Here is a 17,372-nt window from a genome sequence, read left to right as displayed (position 1 = left end):
TTTGGTCCTGTTCACCCCAGCATGGCCACTAGGATGCTCGTGGGCTAAGCTCAAGAGCTTTACCTGGTACTTAGTTGGAACTACCAACTGTGTCTGAGGATGCCAATCTTTCTGATGCCCACCAGAAAGAGTTTCCTTGTATAAAAGTCCTCTTTCTACAACAAACAGGGATTGATTAGAGGAGCTGAGTGGCGGTGGGTTGCTCCGTTCCGCCGTCCAAGCTCCCTGGAGGCTGTCATTGCTTCCTGTTCGGCCTGGAACAGTTCCCTTGATGCTGGAGACATCAGTTCCTCACTGGATTGTGGACCTGGGCTTGGTCCCTCTGGAAGTGATGCAGGTGATGGGGCTGTTTCTGTTGATGGTGAACTGCTCTCCTCTGGTGCACTATGTGGTATTTCAGGCTCTGGCTGAGCCTCTTGGGTAGGGTTATCTGCTGCTGCTGCTGCCAGTGCAGGCTCGGTGGTGCCTTCTGGTGTTGAAGTTGTAGATGGGTTTGCAAGCGCTGGACTCAGTGCTGGCAATCGTTCTGGTGCTGGTTGCTTCGCCAGTTCTAGTTCTGGGGCTGGCTTTGGCTGGGTTTCTGGAACTGGATCCACTACGGCTGTTCCAGTCGTTGGCAGGGGATCTGGTTCCACCACCTCTGTCTGGGTCTCTGGTAACACAGGCGAGGCCCTGGTGGAAGGCTCAGGAACAGGGATAGGTGTTAAAGCTTGCTTAGCCTGGCTGTGGATGACCATTCCCACCCTCTTGGCTAGCTTTACATGGTTGGCCAAATCTTCCCCTAGCAGCATGGAAATGGGATAATCATCATAGACTGCAAAAGTCCACATTCCTGACCAGCCCTTGTACTGGACAGGCAACTCAGCTGAAGGCAAGTTTACAGATTTTGACATGAATGGTTGAATTGTCACCTGGGCCTCTGGGTTGACAGATTTGGGGTCCACTAAGGATTGGTGGATAGCTGACACGTGTGCTCCAGTGTCCCTCCACGCTGTAACCTTCTTCCTGCCCACACTCACAGTTTCCCTTCACTCTGAGGGTACCTGGGAGGCATCTGAACCTGAGGACCTTGGGTGTGACTCTGGCATAATGAACTGCAATCTGTTGGGATTCTTGGGGCAGTTGGCCTTTATATGCCCCAGCTCATTACATTTAAAACATCGCCCAGCTTACTGGTCACTGGGGCGAGGTGGGTTGCTGGAGACTGGTGTGGTGGGACGATAAGGTGTCTGGGATTTTCCTTGGGATGTAGGTGGGGTCTTGGGTTGCCCCCAGTGATAGGGTTTTGTTTTGGGTTGCCCCTTCTGATATTCGCTCCAACTGCTACTAGTTTTTTTCTTTTCTGCCACCTCCACCCATTTGGCTCCAATCTCCCCCACCTCGGTTACAGTTTTGGGCTTCCCAGCTAGGAGGAACCTTTCTATTTCCTCAGGAACACTGTCTAAAAACTGCTCCATTTGCATTAGGAAGGGCAACTCTTCTGGAGATTTAACACTTGCTCTTGATATCCAGGCATCCCAATTTTTCACAATGTAGTAGGCATGTTGGGTAAATGACACGTCTGGTTTCCACCTTAGAGCTCTGAACCGCTGACGGGCATGCTTGGGTGTTAGCCCCATTCTGATTCTGGCCTTGTTTTTAAAAAGTTCATAACTGTTCATGTGTTCCTTAGGCATTTCAGCCGCCACCTCTGCTAAGGGTCCACTGAGCTGCGGCCTCAGCTCTACCATGTACTGGTCTGTAGAGATGCTGTACCCAAGGCAGGCCCTTTCGAAATTTTCTAAGGCGGCCTCGTATCATCGCCTGCCTTGTCGGTGGGGAATTTTCTGGGATGGGAAGCGGTACCTGGAAAGGGGTTGCCTGGTATATCCTGCTTAGCCCTTGCCCTCGCTAACTCCAGTTCATGCTTCTCTCTCTCCTCCATAGCTCTCTTGTGGGCAGCCTCTTTGGCTTTCTCTGCCTCCATAGCTCTCTTGTGGGCAGCTTCTTTGGCTTTCTTTCTCGAGTTGTTTTAATTCGAGCAGTCTCTTATGATTCTTTTCATTCTCTTGTGCTTCCAGTCTGGCCAACTCTAGTTTATTAGCTGCGTCACTGGTACTCATTTTCCTGCTTTCTTGTGCTGGGTCACACCCCCTCTGCAGTTCACTGAAACTGGGATGTACTCAGCTCAGGGGCTGCTTAGTTAACAGAGACTTTCACAGCAGTCAGTGTCCAGCCTTTCTGAACACTAGCTATACCCGAGAGTTAGAAAGAAAAAAAAATCCATCTTGTAAATTCCTTTGTTACTGTAACTTGACCCCTCTGCCTTCAGGCAGAGGGGGAAAAAAAACTCTAACAAGAATCCTTTTAAAAATCCTGCTGTGCTTTTGGTTCAACAATGATCCCACCGATCTGCCACCATGTCAAGGTTCCCTCCCCACTCTGAACTTTAGGGTACAGATGTGGGGACCCGCATGAAAGACCCCCTAAGCTTATTTTTACCAGCTTAGGTTAAAAATACACTGCCACCACCAAGCGTTTTAACCAAATATTTATGGAGAGCCACTTGGAACTCTGCCTTTCCCCAATTATCTCTCAAGTCCCTAACCCCCCTTTCCTGGGTAGGTTTGAGAATAATTTCCCCCAAGCCCCTATACCCCCTTTCCTGGGTAGGCTTGAGAATATCCCCTCACCAATTAGTCCTGGTGAACACAGATCCAAACCCTTGGATCTTAAAACAATGAAAAATCAATTAGGTTCTTAATAGAAGAATTTTATTAAAAGAAAAGGTAAAAATTCTCTCTCTAAAATCAGGATGGAAAAATAACTTTACAGGGTAATCAGATTCAAAGAGCCCAGAGGAAACCCCTCTAGCCTTAGGTTCAAAGTTACAGCAACCAGAGGTAAACCCTCTAGCAAAAGGAACATTTACAAGTTGAGAAAACAAAGATAAAACTAATACGACTTGCCTGGCTGTTACTTACAAGTTTGAAATATGAAAGACTTGTGCAGAAAGATTTGGAGAATATGGATTGATGTCCGGTCCCTCTTAGTCCTAAGAGCGAACACCACCAAAACAAAGAGCACAAAAACAAAAGCCTTCCCCCCTCCGACCCCCCCCCCCAGATTTGAAAGTATCTTGTCCCCTTATTGGTCCTTTGGGTCAGGTGTCAGCCAGGTTAACCTGCTTCTTAACCCTTTACAGGTAAAAGGATTTTGTAGTATTGTATATAGGAGGGTTGTTACCCTTCCCTTTCTAGTTATGACAGGTGCCACCTAGATCTCTTTTTTAGACGGTAATAGTAATTTAGAACCCATCATGTATCTATAGGTGGGATTATTTTTCCCCACAGTGCATTACTTTGTATTAACATAAAAATTCATCTGCCAGTTTTGTGAGATCCCTTTGTAACTCCTTGCCATCTGCTTTGGCCTTAGCTATCCTAAGTAATTTTGTATCATTTGCAAACTCTGCCACTTTCTGTTCACTCCCCTTTCTAGATCATTCAATGTGTTGAGCAGCACAGATTGTAGGGGAATCCTGCTGTTCACCTCTCCATTGTAAAAACTAACCATTTATTCCTACTCTTTAATTCCTATCATTCAAGCAGTTAATGATCCGCCAGAGGACCTTCTCTCTTATCCCATGACTGCTTAGTTTCCTTTCATTGTGTCCAATGCAGAAGCCTTAGGACAAGAGTTACTTTTGTGTTCCCTTCTGTTTGCATGACTAGATGGAGTTTGACATTTGTTTAGTAGGGCGGCTCTTACAGCATGAGCTTGCAGAGGTGTCATTGATTTCTTACCCTGGAGGGCAAAATAGCTAGGGAAATCCAAGACCCCTTAGGCACATGCTCAATGAGATTGCACCAATTGCCCCATTGGGGAAAGGATCAACACTAACATAGATAAGCCAGGGTTATCTAAGGGAATGATTACCTTAGAGGTCCACATTTACCCAGCCCCCGAGAAATGCATGAATTCACATGACTGCCCCCAACATGCTCACATAAGACTCTCAGCTTGGCTACACAAAAGGCAGCTTATTAGTGCTTAGCAGCCAATGTGAATTAAAAGCTCTCAGGTAGGGCCCAGCTCTCCCACACATCTGCCTTGTGACTGGCACCTGCACAATAGGCTAGTATCCTATGCAAGGTCTGACTGAAGTATGGTTACATGGAGTGCACAGCTGAGGAAGACTCCCAGTTAACCCCCATCATGGATATTGAGGCCCAGTTCCCCACAGGTATTTAGGAGCTTAATTCATTGATTTCAACAGGAGGTAGGCTCCTAAATATCTCTGATGATCTTGGCTTTACTCCCAGTTGTGTCTCCCCCAGAATTACAGCAACTGCTCCTTCAGTTACAGTACTGGATACTGCTCCTGCCTTCTCTTCTCTAGGCTACTATGAACAGAGTGTTTGCAGTGCAGGGAGTGACAAAGCGATGCCTGTTCCCAAAACAGACCCCCGAAAAATAAGTGATTAGAGCAACAGTTTAATAAGATATCACTTCAACAAGCATCTACATACAATGTACAAAAACATCTTAAAAGTCTACTTATTTTTAAACCACAACTTCCTGGCACGGGTGCTAGAGATTGTTGAAACAAAACAGAAGGGGGATTAAGATTTCATCTTGGCACCCATGACATGACCAAAAATTCTATGCGATTTCCATGCTATATACAAAAATCACGTTTGCCAGGACAAACTATCTTAGCTGCTTACAGAACTTCATGAGAGGTACCAAGGAAGCTCCAGTTTGGCAGTTTTACACTTTCCATGGTAATAACACATGGATGTCCCCCAGGCTTTTCCTCTCTCCCGCCACATCTTCAGATCAGAAACTACTGTGGCTGTACTTAAACTGTTTGTTCCATCTCTCTTCCAGCAACAGCTTTGAGAAGTTAAGTTTTAGCTCTTTCTTGCAGTTGCTTAGCTCCATGGCACCAATTTATAATAGTCTAGACAAACAATAGCTATTTCTAAATGCCTCAGGGTCAGAGTGGGCTCCCAATATATTCCTCGTTAGACTAATGAGCCTTATGCCCAGAATTTGGGCTCATTAACTGGCATCGGTTAGCAGGAAGTTGTAGGAACAGCCCTGAGGTCTGGTGGCAAGTTGCTTGCTTCTAAGGCTACAGCAACATAGCACCAGCAGTGCCTTTGCATGCACAGCAGTTTCTTCATGCATGAAGAGGACTATAACGGCAGCTGGAAAGGAGAACACTGAAGTCAAGAGACTGTGGCCAGTTTTTATACCCACATGAGCAGAACTCACCGCTAAATTTCCAGCAGATTATCAGGCTAATGAGAGAGAGAGGTACCAGGCCAAATGTTTTGGTCGAGTTATAACTTATCCCAAAACTGTCACTCCCAAGGGAAAAGGGGGAGGGTCATTTCCACTCAGCATTGTCTTTGGAGGGAGGCTGGAAGAGTGAAGTCTGAATAAAAAGTTTTGTTAGCTAGTACACCAGGCAGAAGTGTAGGTACACTATTTTCCTATTTGAACAGGAGAGTTCCAGCAAGATGTTTTTATAAATTCATCAAGATCATTCTGCTGTACAGAATTTCTTCCTACACAGCAGCTAGCAGCCCCACTCCCTAACCAAGTTATCGTGCACCTACATCACTGCACAATTCTTGTAGCATTTGACATGCTATAAGCCCAATTTCTCCTGCCCTGCTGTAGACAGCCAGAGAATGCAAGACAGCAAAGATTCTGACTATGTAAAGGCATATTCTACTATAGGATCAGGAAGAAAAGAAAAGCTGAAGTGATGTGACTGACTTTCTAAACTCTGTATGTTAGGGGACAGACAGGGCAAAATAAAGTTAGCACAGATGAAATGTCAGGGGCTCTCCTGAAAACAGCTGCAGTTGCCAAGCTGCCACAGCTCTAACAGGACAGGACAGTACTCAGGGCTCCTGGCATTCTTTTGGGTACATCCCTTGCTTCCAGTCAGGTCAAGCCGCTAAACACTGTAAACATGGAATTACTGCAGCATAATAGATAAAGTGCATCCTTATGCCATGGACACTATATTCTGGACAGCGTCCAGCCATGCACACAACGAGCTCCTGGAGTTCAACACAATTCTAGGGCATGATTTCAGAGGGGGAACGGAACCAACCTTCAACAAGAATGTGCTTATCACCAGCTAGACCTCCTTCCTTTCCAAACTACATCTGAGCAGGGAGATAAGCAAAGCCCAGTACTAGGCAATACTGAACGGATCTCTGTTATTTTTACATTTTTCTTGAAGGCTAGAGATGCTCAGGATTGAGTAACAGTTAACCTGCCTTTCCAAGCCACGCAGAACCCATCTCCATGTTATAGCCCAGTGATGGGTCTGCAGGTGCAGGAATTAAACAAATTGAAAGAACTGGACACACATGCTTGTTTTTGCATGAATGGGAGAAGCCAATGGAGTGGAGGAAGGGGGAGAGTTAACCCAGACTGACAGCAGCATAGAGAGTGCTCTTGCATTTCCCATCACCCACTGTCTAGCTTCCAAAGAGATAAGATGGTAAGAGTGCTATCATTTTTTACAGGGAGGGGCAGGCAGACAGAGTGGTTCTGGGATACCTGCTCCTTTGTCTATGGCACTGAAGTGCCAGTCTCTGTTTGGAGAAGGAATGTATGGGACTGGCTCCCCTCACATGCCCAGTAGCTATTTAAACACAGGATCTCATGATTATAAGAGCATATGTCACCTACTGCTCAGTAAAGGCACATATGACAGGCAGGAAGGTAATCACCAGGGATTTTAAGGTGCAGCTGGATGGGGGACTGTCTGGAAGATTCAGCCTTTCGCTGAGGGCGGATGGAATCTGCTCTGCAAAGGGAGAGAAATGGCCTTCTGGATTCAAAGCAATCCTAGTCAGAGTGTGAATCCCGAACAGTTGTTGTCTGCACTCAAACTGGAATCCTGCTCCAGGACATCATATCCCAGGCTGTACTATACAGAGAAGAATCCCACCCACTTTCATCTGCCCAGGGCACTACTTTCCAGAAAGCCTGCCCCATGTGCACCAGATACCTACAGGTAGCTGCAATTCCATACTAGCCAGAGAAAAAGGCTTTAGTGTCAGAAATGCTGATGTGACGCCAGGGATAAATTACAGTTATTGTCACTATGGAAATGCATGCAGGACTGGATGGGCTGGTAGTGCAGGTTTCAGTCATATGCACAGACATTTCAGGCAGACTTTCTGCCAGACATACAGCCTCAGTGCATTGTAAAGTTAATTCGCTGAGACACCAGCTAGAGAGTGAGAGAGGAGAATATCTTCTCAATGGTGGGATGCCCAATGACTTTCAAAACCTATGACAAGAAAGGATCTGGGATAGTGACATGCAACAGTCACAATTTCTATTGGCAGTGCCAATGCTGCAATTCCATTAAGGGGATATATAAATACCACAGATAAGTGATCATCTGTGTGAAACATAATGGCAAGAGTCTAGGGAGGAGTGAAGGCAGAAGAACAGATCTCCAATAGTATTTCTGCCATGTACTCACTCTGCCACCACCCACTGCCGAATTAGTTGTTTCCAAAAACAGTCCATTTCTGAGCATGTTCTAAGACCGCCTCTGACAATTCTGCCTCCATCCATGGATAGCCATGAAAATACCATTTTCCTGGAGAAAGTATGGGCTTTCCTATTACCGGAGAAGAGAGAATACAAGACAATTAGGAGCACACGGAGCTTGACGAATCTTGTGTGCACTGGAAGAGGAGAGCCTATATCGGTCAGTCTTGTGCAGCACAGCTGTGGGCCTGTTCTCAGATCTCTCTCTTGCAGGCTGTTCATGGGGTTGCAACTGACCCTGAAAACTGCAGTGAGGCATTTTGAGTGGGATAGGGAGTCAGATCGACAAGCAGACGCTGAGGGTCACAATTCTCTAGATTGATTCCAGCACCAACAGAAATCAGGTAAAGGAAAGGGAGGAAAGTTAGCGGCAGTGTTTCAGGAAGTGGGGGACTTGAACCCAGGAGGAGTAGGAGGACCTGAGGAAGCAGAGTCTGTCAGCACAACCCACTGTTTACTAAGTGGGAAGGGGTGAGAAGGGACAGAGTTGTCAGTTCTGTGTAGTTTCTATGAAGACATTCCAAGCAGGAATCCCCCAGCAAACCCTCCAGTCAGGATAACGTTCTTCTTCACAAATGTTATCACCTGGGCAAGAGGGAGAGGACAGTCAAAACACACTAGAACCAGTCACTCAGGTCAGATGAGCACTGAGCCCTCCCACCCACTGCACCCAGCTCGCTGCTATCCCTACCTAGTTCAACTAATGACCAAAATTAATGGCAGGGGAACTAGTGCTATTCTGCTCCCCTTCCACAGGAGGGGAGGCAAAGACATGGCCCTCCCTACTTCATTCACTGCTTGCACACTATGGCACAATGTGCTGCAGACATTCTGACCAGCTGCTGAATGTGCATTAGGGGCTTTATAGCTGTACCACAATTAGCAGTCAAGGATCTAGAAGACAGGAGGCATGGGGACAAATGCCCCCTGCACACATTGATCCAGAGTGTAGAGGGAGTCTAGAGTGACTGAGTATCAGAGGGGTAGCCGTGTTAGTCTGAATCTGTAAAAAGCAACAGAGGGTCCTGTGGCACCTTTAAGACTAACAGAAGTATTGGGAGCATAAGCTTTCGTGGGTAAGAACCTCACTTCTTCAGATGCAAGTCTAGAGTGACTGATGCACTCTTATGCTGTGCTAGCTGCTTAGCTGTCCTAATTGCTCTGAGGGGTCCTTCTTTGGATTCCAGGGGATTTCCCACAGGGCACTATATGGTGAAACACCATCTGGAAGCCATCTTCATGATCTCACAGGACATCTAGCAGATTTGCCCACTACCCTGTCTTGCTACTGTGTGGTTACCCTTAAAGAGCCCCAGTAGTAGTTCCCAACCCTTGTCTCCAGCATCTGGATACATCCAGGCAAAGATCTGAGAAGGAGAAGTGCTCTCACCTCATCAACTCTGCTTTTAACTTCTGGGGACAGTTTGCTGCCACTGCTGTGATATTTCAGCTGCTCCTTGGCTTTGCTCACGTCCTGTTCTACTAGCTTCCAGTCCACTTTGATGTATCCCGTGTGGTTCGCAATCTACATTTGAGTGGTGGTAAGAAACATGAAGTGAATCCTGCACAACCCATAGCTAGCAAGACCTTCCTTTCCCTCCTGCCCCATTGCTAACCCAAATAACCCACTCAACAACTCTAAAAGGTACCATCTCATCTTGGTTAACGAGAGAACTATTCTACTAACTAAATTAATGGAAAGGGAATATAAATGGGCTAGAGGCATGGAGAAGTAGTTCAGTTACACAGGACCCCTCTGCTTACTTCTATCTGTAGGATCCTCCAATGGAAGTTCATATGCAGAGATTTTTACATATTGTCTAACATTAACCTACGTCAGCCTCTCTGCTTTGCAATACAGAGCTGGCACCAACTGCATTTACTCACCCCCAAGCTTGTTATATTGGTATCATTCAAAGCCTACACGCAGCTGTCACATTCCAGATCTCCTGCTGCTATGGGAAGGCATGGTTTATTAATAGGTTGTCTCCATATAAGTATTTTGTCTTGTCATGGTGGGCCAACAGTGAAACACTGCCTGAACAATGCTTTAAAGAGACATCCACCTTTAACGGGACAAGGAGATCTAGCGGGGTGAGGGGAAGCAGTTATACACGATTTAAGTGCTGGAACAAATAAAGAAGGGGATCACTGGGTAGGGTCTAGTGGTTGCATTCTGTCTCACATAGAACAGTGAAATATAGACTTCAGTTTCCTGCCCTCCTGGCCCAGCAAGCCAGTACAGGACACATTGCCCTGCTCCAGGAGGGTAGGGTTTTTAAAGCCAAAGAAAATATAGTTGAGAAAATGAGTATTTTCCATTGCTGCACTGCCCCCAAAGAATACATTAACAGGGGGCTTCTTGTCCCTAACCAGACTCTGGAGGGTGGTGCCCTCTGAGGCCTTACATTAAAGCCAATCTCAGCCTGGCTGCACAGACATGGACAGTGCCCTGTGAAGTTCAGTGCTGCCCCTCGCCTTGGACAGTAGTCGCTATTGAACACATGGCTTCCCTCCAATGCTCAGTCCAGAGGACACAGTTTCTGCTGTGCTGCCAGTTCAGAGAAGAAGAGGCCCCATCTTGGATTTGAAAGCAGGCCTTAACTTCAAAAAATCAGCAGCTTCAGAGCAATGCAAATCTGACTCAGTTGCAGCTATTAAAAGCGAAGAAGCCCCACTCAAGGTGATGCAGCATGCTTGCATAAAGGTACTTATGCAACTCCACTACCATAGTATATGAACACCTCACAATCTGCAATGTATTTACCCTCGCAGCACTTCAGAGGCAGGGCAGGGCTATTATCCCCATTTCACAGAGAGGGACCTGAGGCCCAGAAAAGTACAGTCTATACTGCAATCCCAGGTGTGATGGTAGCTTGGGCAGACATACCCACATTAGCTCTAGCCACAAGCATAGCTAAAAATAGCACTGTAGATGCAGTGGCAAAGCCTTTGCCACCACATCTACACTGCTATTTTTAGCAATGCTAGTGCAGGTATGTCTGTCCAAGCTGCAGACCTGGACTACAGAACAGACATATCTGAAGTGACTTGCCCACAGTCACACAGGAAATCTCTAGCAGAGCAGGAAATGGAACGTAGGTCTCCTGATACCCAGGCTAGCACCCTAACCACTGGACCAGCCTACCTCTCTATGCAGCTCAGAACTACCCCCAGGGGCAGTTTTCACAAAGCCTAGACTAACCATACGCACCTGAAGTAGGAAAAAGCCACCACCCACTGCTGTTGCTGCCAGCTTTCCAACCTTCTGAAAGATGAAGCCAGTACACCTACAATCAGAGGGACAGGCCAGAAAGTGAGTTCAACCAAATACCACACCCACACTTTGGCTTTCTATAGATACTCCATCCTTCCGCACACACCACTCAGAGACTCCAGAAACAGCCTCACTAACCAAGGAACAGGGGCAGAGAGTTGTATGGGCCTGAGGTGCCCGGGCCCCCGCACCCCAATGTTTGGAGCGGGGCCCCCGCACCCCCCGGAGCGTCCATGCCTGACTGAAAGCGGGGCACGGCTCTCCCTTGGCTGCCTGCGCTGCTGCGCCACCTCAGGAGGGGGAGGAGGCGCACACATGCTTGGCAGCCCTCCCCTCCCCCGGCACCCACCAGGAGGAGACACCAAGGGGGCTTCCGGTGGGAGACAGCTGGAGTGGACCTCACTCACCTGAGCAGCTGCTGGGGCTTCCATGAGTGTTTGACCCTGTGATCCACGCCCCGCCCTCCAGCAGCCACCACTCCTGCCCCGCCCTGGGCAAGGGGCAGCCCTATCCCGTGAGGCTACGGTGAGGGGCAGCAGGCTGCAGCAGGGGAAGAAGGAAGCCACATGTGATGGCAGTCCCCTCCCCCATAGCACCCACCCACCACAGGGGAGACGGGGGACGGACGGACTTCCTGGACCTGAGCAGCGGGGCTTGGGTGAATTTTGTGACACCCTGCCCCCTCCGCAGCCACCACTCCTGCCACATGGTGGGCAAGGGGCAGCCCCATCCCCCACCCCCAGTGAGGCTAGGGTGAGGGGCAGCAGCAGGGGAGGCCACACGTGATGGCAGCCTCCCGCCCCGGTACCCACCATAGGGGAGGCGAGGGGGCTTCCTGGACCTGAGAGGGGCCCTAGGAGTATGTGCAGTAACAGTGATGCAGAGTGAGTGTGCTGGGCGGGAGGGGGGGAGGACAAGGGGCCCCTCCCCCGGAGCTTGCTGCTGCAGGTGGGGAGAGGGAGTCCTCTTTGGCCCTAGCCCTGGAGGAGCCTGTCTGCACCCCAAGGTCCTCATCCCTGGCCCCACTCCACCCCAGAGCCTGCATCCCCAGCACCCCAAACTTGAGCCACAGCCCTGAGCCCCCTCCTGCACTGTGAACCCTCAGCCCCACCCCAGAGCCCTCACCTGAGGGGAAAAACACAACTTAAATTTGGCAGTCAGTTTGGGGTATGATCGTGTTTAGCACAATACTTGATTATTTTACACCCTTTAAAGTATATAATTGGTTGTATACAGGTGTTACAAAATGGGAATGTTCTTAATGTTTTCTACGAATACTGTGTGGGTGCCTCAGTTTCCCCTATGCATTTCTCCAGCCCCTCCTCTGGCCTTTGTCTCTTTTCCGGGCAAGGAGGCCACCTGTTCTCTTTGTTCTCCAACACCTTCAGTTGGCATCTTGCAGGGGAAACTGAGGCACCCACACATTATTCAGAGAAAACATTAAGAACATTCCCACTTCATCACAACAGGTACAACAAAATATAATATATTGAAGCAGGCGAGTGCTGCTTCCGACTTTCCACTTTTAATTGGCCCTTGTAATCTTGTGGCGCTGGCGTGTTGTAGCTTCATTTTATCCCAGCAACAAATTCTTGATCATCGCAAAAGAACGTTACAAAAGAAAGGGCTATATTTGTTTTAATGTTAGAAAGTATTTGCTTTTGAGGGTTATTGATCAAAGAGTGATTGGTTGTTTCTGTATTCAAAACAGTATTAATAACATTGATATTCTTAGTTAAATATTTTTTTCTTACAATGGATACTGTGCAATAAAGGGAAACTGTTAAACGCTTACTGTTTCCAGTCCATTTTTACATTATTTAATTAAATATATATCGGCTTACAAGGTGGCGGGGGGGAAGGGAAGAGAGAGAGACATTCTGGGCACCACCAAAAATTATACAAACCTGCCGCCCTGCCAAGGGAGACAGATGAACAAGGAGGAGAGCCAATTTGGAACTAGGGAAAGGAAGGGCAAAGCAGCCAGCTCCGTGGGACCCCACAATAGACTGTAAAACTGAGTCCCTTTACATTTTCACATGCATATCCTCACTCCATCTATAGATTTTTATCCCTTTACCACTGATTTTCTGCCAAGCTTTCAAATGACATTAACATGGGATTTTTTTGATGGCCATTTCTGACAAAGAATCTTGGATAACATGCTCTCGGCTGAGAGAATAAAATTGTAACTGGACTGGTATTTTTTCTGGCTGCTTCTGGAGCAGAGTGCATAGCACGTGAAGCAGATCCTGCACATTCCAGGGCAGTTTTAGTTTCTCAAAAATGGAGAAGATGGTTTGTAAAGATAAAAGTTTGAAGACTGATAGTCTAGACCTTCATCTACTCAAGACTATTTGGACTGTGTCCCTTTATGCCTCCACCTGGTGTGGTGGAATTTTTCCTCTCTACTCACATGAGCATCCCCGTTATCAAGACATAGATGAACCCAGCTCTCACTACTTGGTTAAGCAGTAAGGAGATATATAATTAGGGCCCTACCAAATTCACGGTCCATTTTGATCAATTTCACAGCCAGAGCTGAGCCCCAGAGCTTCCTGCAGCAGGGGGAGGCACCCAGAGGTAGGTCTGATCTCCCCCCAAGAGAGGCAGTGCAGGGAAAGGACAAGTCCTGTCCCTCCCCAGCCAGGCTTCCAGCTAGGAGCCCCTTGAGCTGGGGCACTTCCAGCAGCATGGGGGGAATCAGATTTCATGAGGAAGGGCTTATTTCACAGTCTGGGACATGTTTTTCACAACGGTGAAATTGGTAGGGCCCTATATATAATATTGTCTGACATCACCCACATCAAGTATTATTTCAGGTGATACAGATTCACTATTCAGGTTATAAAACAGCAGAGCAATCTTCTTGCAAACAGGTGCAAACGGCCAGGGCACAAGATAGAAGTTACAGGCTCGTACTGCGAATAGATACATATTGTAGGGGTACATCTTATGCTTTAAGTGGCTTATCTTTGGAGTAGAATGGGGAGAACTATGGCAAAAAGCAAGAATGTGCTAGAAAAGCAGTCCTGATTGTACTTCCTGATTTATCATCATCGTATCCACTCATTATACTCCACACTTGAACATAGTCATTATATGAACAACACGCCCTCATATCTCAATGTCTGTACTTTGACTCGTTAACCTTTTACCCCCAATCGGGGCTACTGCAGATTATGTATTCCTTACGCCATCCGATCTTAAACCGAACTTCGCACCCCTTGATAATCTGTATGTTATTCCCTGATAACCAGAAACTTCTACGCTTAAACTCTGTACCGTTTTTTTTTTTTTAAACCATCTTAATAAAATTTTTAAATCTGTTCTTATCTTAATTAGAAGAGAGCACACCCCAGTGGCACTGTGGATAGTGGACTATTCCAACAGGAAGATCTAGAAGTGGCCTCAGAGTCACAAACCACCAGCAAGCCAATTCTTCCTCTCAGCAGCAAAAGATTTGCTTCTGAGTACACTGAACCCTTTAGGTCCAACTCTTCTCAGAAGATGAGACGAGAAAGTTCTGTGGGAAAATACTGTAGCCTGACTCCCAAGAGACAATGCATAGGCCCAGTGCATAGTCCCAAGGTCTTGGTCATCCTAGAAGACTCACAAGCATCTGTCCCAAAAGATAATTAACCACTGGAACAGCTGACCTGGGGATGTGGTGGATCCTCCGTAACTTAAAGAGTCTTTAAATCAAGACTGGATATCTTTCTAAAATTATACACTTTACTTCAATCACAAGATATTGGATTTGATGCAGGAATCACTGCATGAAGTTCTATGGCCTGTATTATGCAGGTGGTCAGACCGGATGACCATAATTCCGTATTAAGAGGAGTTTCATATGTAAGACACCGGAAGTAACTGCCCTGCTCTAATCAACACTGGTGAGGCCTCAGCTGAAGTAGTGTGGTCAGTTCTCGGCAACACACATTTTAAGAAAGAAATGGACAAATTGGAGAGCACCCAGAGGACAGCGACAAAAACGATTAAAAGGTTTATAAAACCAGACCTACGAGGAAAAGTTAAAAGACTGTACATATTTAGTCTTGAGAAAAGAAGATGGGGAAGGGGCTGGGGGTGCGAAGGAACATTTAGAAGGCGGGCAGCAGGGTCTGGGCGGGCAGCAGGGCCTGGGCCAGCCCCCATGTGGGGCAAGGAGGGAGCTCTGCTCCGCCACTGGCCGCAGCTCTGCCCCAGTTCAGTCTTCAGCACTGTGCAGTAATGGGAGGGAGGGCGCACAGCGTGGACAGATTCCATTACCGGTAAGGGGGGGGGGTACGACAGGAAAATTTTTGGCACCACTGTGTTAAGGGCTGTTATAAAGAGCACACTGATCAATTGTTCTCCATGTCCACTGAAGGTAGGACAAGAAGTAATGGCCTTAATCTACAGCAAGAGAGACTTAGGAAAAAATGTCTAACTATAAGGATAGTTAAGCTCTGGAACAGGCTTCCAAGGGAGGTTATGGAATCCCCATCATGGCAGCATTGGACAAACACCTGTCATGGATCATCTAGGTTTACTTAGTCCTGCCTCTGTGCTGAGGGATGAACTAGATGACCTGTTGAGGTCCCTTCCAAACCTACATTTCTATGATCCTATAATGGTCCCTTCTGGCCTTAAATTCTATGAAAAGCTCATGTGACTGAACAAGATATGCCTGAAGACACAGAGCTCAGTCTAATCTCCCTTCACCTCTGAAATGCTATTTGCCACCCACATGCATATGCTTCATGGGATATCTCACCAAACAGATACAATCTTTTGATGACTAGCACTCCATTACCAGTCATACATTAAAGAAACCCCATGCTTGCTAATGGGACCAAAAACAAAAAACAAAAAAACAACCACCATCCCACCATGATTTAGTATATCACCTTACCATCCAGTGACTCCTCCAATCACCAGCTGAGTTGCTACATTGTATTTTTCAGCACTTGAGCCAGAGCCCCGCCCGAAGAGCTTGCGCCACCAGGGCTGATTCTTGGTGTACTCTGCCAGGTCCAGCACCTCGCAGGAGTCCTCTTTCTTTGCTGTGAATATGAAAATGCATGTGAGCATAGGTGTATCTAGTGGGCAATATGACACTGAAGGGCAGAGACTTGACTATTCTCTAGTCAAGTGTACTTCAACTCACTATTCTTAGCCAGCAGCATTCAGATGAGGAGCCTTTAAGCACGGTAAAAGGTACTGTCCTGATGAAATTTAAGCAGGAAGAGAACCTCCTTAAAGAGAACAGGTGGCTTTAGTCACCTGTTCTCAGCTCAAATACAGTCTTAGAAACTCCTAATACAACATTTTATACTTGCATAGTGTCTGCCTCAGATCTCAAAGCACTAGGCAAACAGTCAAACAAAATTTCATATCCCCCTCTGTGGGGTTAAGCAAATCTCCCATTTTACAGACAGGGAAAAAGAAAGAGAGGTAAGTGACTTGCCCAAGATCACTCAGTATGTCAACAGCAGGAATAGAACACACATCTTCCAATTCCCAGTTTGTAGCTAAAGTACTGAAACCATCCTTCCCATCTCTGAATTATTTAAATTAAATTCTATGGGGAAGAGAAAAGGTGTGGGTCTTTCATAAATTGCTACCAAGAAAAAAACCTCCCCTCATCCCATGTAAAAAAAAAAAAAAAAACTAACAAAAATCCAAAGAATTCAGCCTCAACCATCACTTTCCATTGTTCCTGGGAGTTGCACTCAATGCACTGCTATAATGCCTAGCTGTGATATAGTCAAAAGACATTCATCCCATGCTTACTAGTTTTACCATAGCCTTCATGTTCTGGCTTTCTGAAGGTTTATGTGGCTTGGTTTTTAACAATTGTACTTCTGATTTTTCATATATGACAGCCTCCCAAGAATAAGAGGCCCAAAAAAGCCAGTTGCACCATTTCTAGTGATCCTATTTTTGTCTTCCTTGTCCTTCTCCAGCAGAGATGGTCTACTGCACATCTTAGCACTGCAACATACATTTGATATGATAACCCTGCATCCCTAGGTATTCTGGAGATGTTAACAGATGGCTCGTTTGCAGGATGCATCCTAAGAGTTCAAATATGCTAGTTCAAAAGCCTAGAGACAGGGACCAAAAGATCCCAAACTTTTAAATATTAAATCTATTGGCAGATGAACATACACCAAGTTTTAGCCTGAAGCAAAAAAATGTTACAGCAACTGAGGGGATTCATAATGAAAATGTTGACTCCTTAACTGTTAACTGAAAGCACTGGACGCCATGTGATTACAATATAACATGCTGAATCAACAAACAGTCCCAGATACACACACAGTTTGCTAACCTGTAACATGGAGATGAAATATTACATACAAGAGGCATAAGATGAAAAGATCACAGTGGACTTGCATGTCTTTGGCAGCTGGGGAACACATGCCCAGCGGAAGTAGTTACTTGGTGAGTTCAGGTGCCAGGAATGCTATGCTAGATCAGCACCTCAGATGTCCAGGCAGCTGTAACAGATGCTTTAAAAAAAAAGGGC

At 46.6% G+C, this 17,372-nt stretch overlaps 1 protein-coding gene across 1 annotated transcript in view; it reads right to left on the bottom strand.

Annotated features, from left to right (window-relative positions):
- Positions 1–4,460: 4,460 nt before the first annotated feature.
- FUNDC2 (FUN14 domain containing 2) overlaps positions 4,461–17,372 on the bottom strand; it is a 14,916-nt gene continuing 2,004 nt past the window's right edge. The window contains exons 2-5 of the mRNA XM_024199172.1: positions 15,753–15,903; positions 10,793–10,868; positions 8,969–9,103; positions 4,461–8,163 (exon numbers count right to left, since the gene is read on the bottom strand). Coding sequence (XP_024054940.1) covers positions 8,086–8,163; positions 8,969–9,103; positions 10,793–10,868; positions 15,753–15,903 — 440 coding nt within the window. The 3' untranslated portion in view covers positions 4,461–8,085. The remainder of the gene's footprint in view (positions 8,164–8,968; positions 9,104–10,792; positions 10,869–15,752; positions 15,904–17,372) is intronic.

This window comes from Terrapene carolina, unplaced genomic scaffold, assembly GCF_002925995.2.
Source record: "Terrapene carolina triunguis isolate 2854851 unplaced genomic scaffold, T_m_triunguis-2.0 Scaffold172, whole genome shotgun sequence".
Taxonomy (NCBI): domain Eukaryota; kingdom Metazoa; phylum Chordata; order Testudines; family Emydidae; genus Terrapene; species Terrapene triunguis.
Note: the sequence above shows the minus strand (reverse complement) of the source record. Positions and strands in the feature narration are given on the sequence as shown.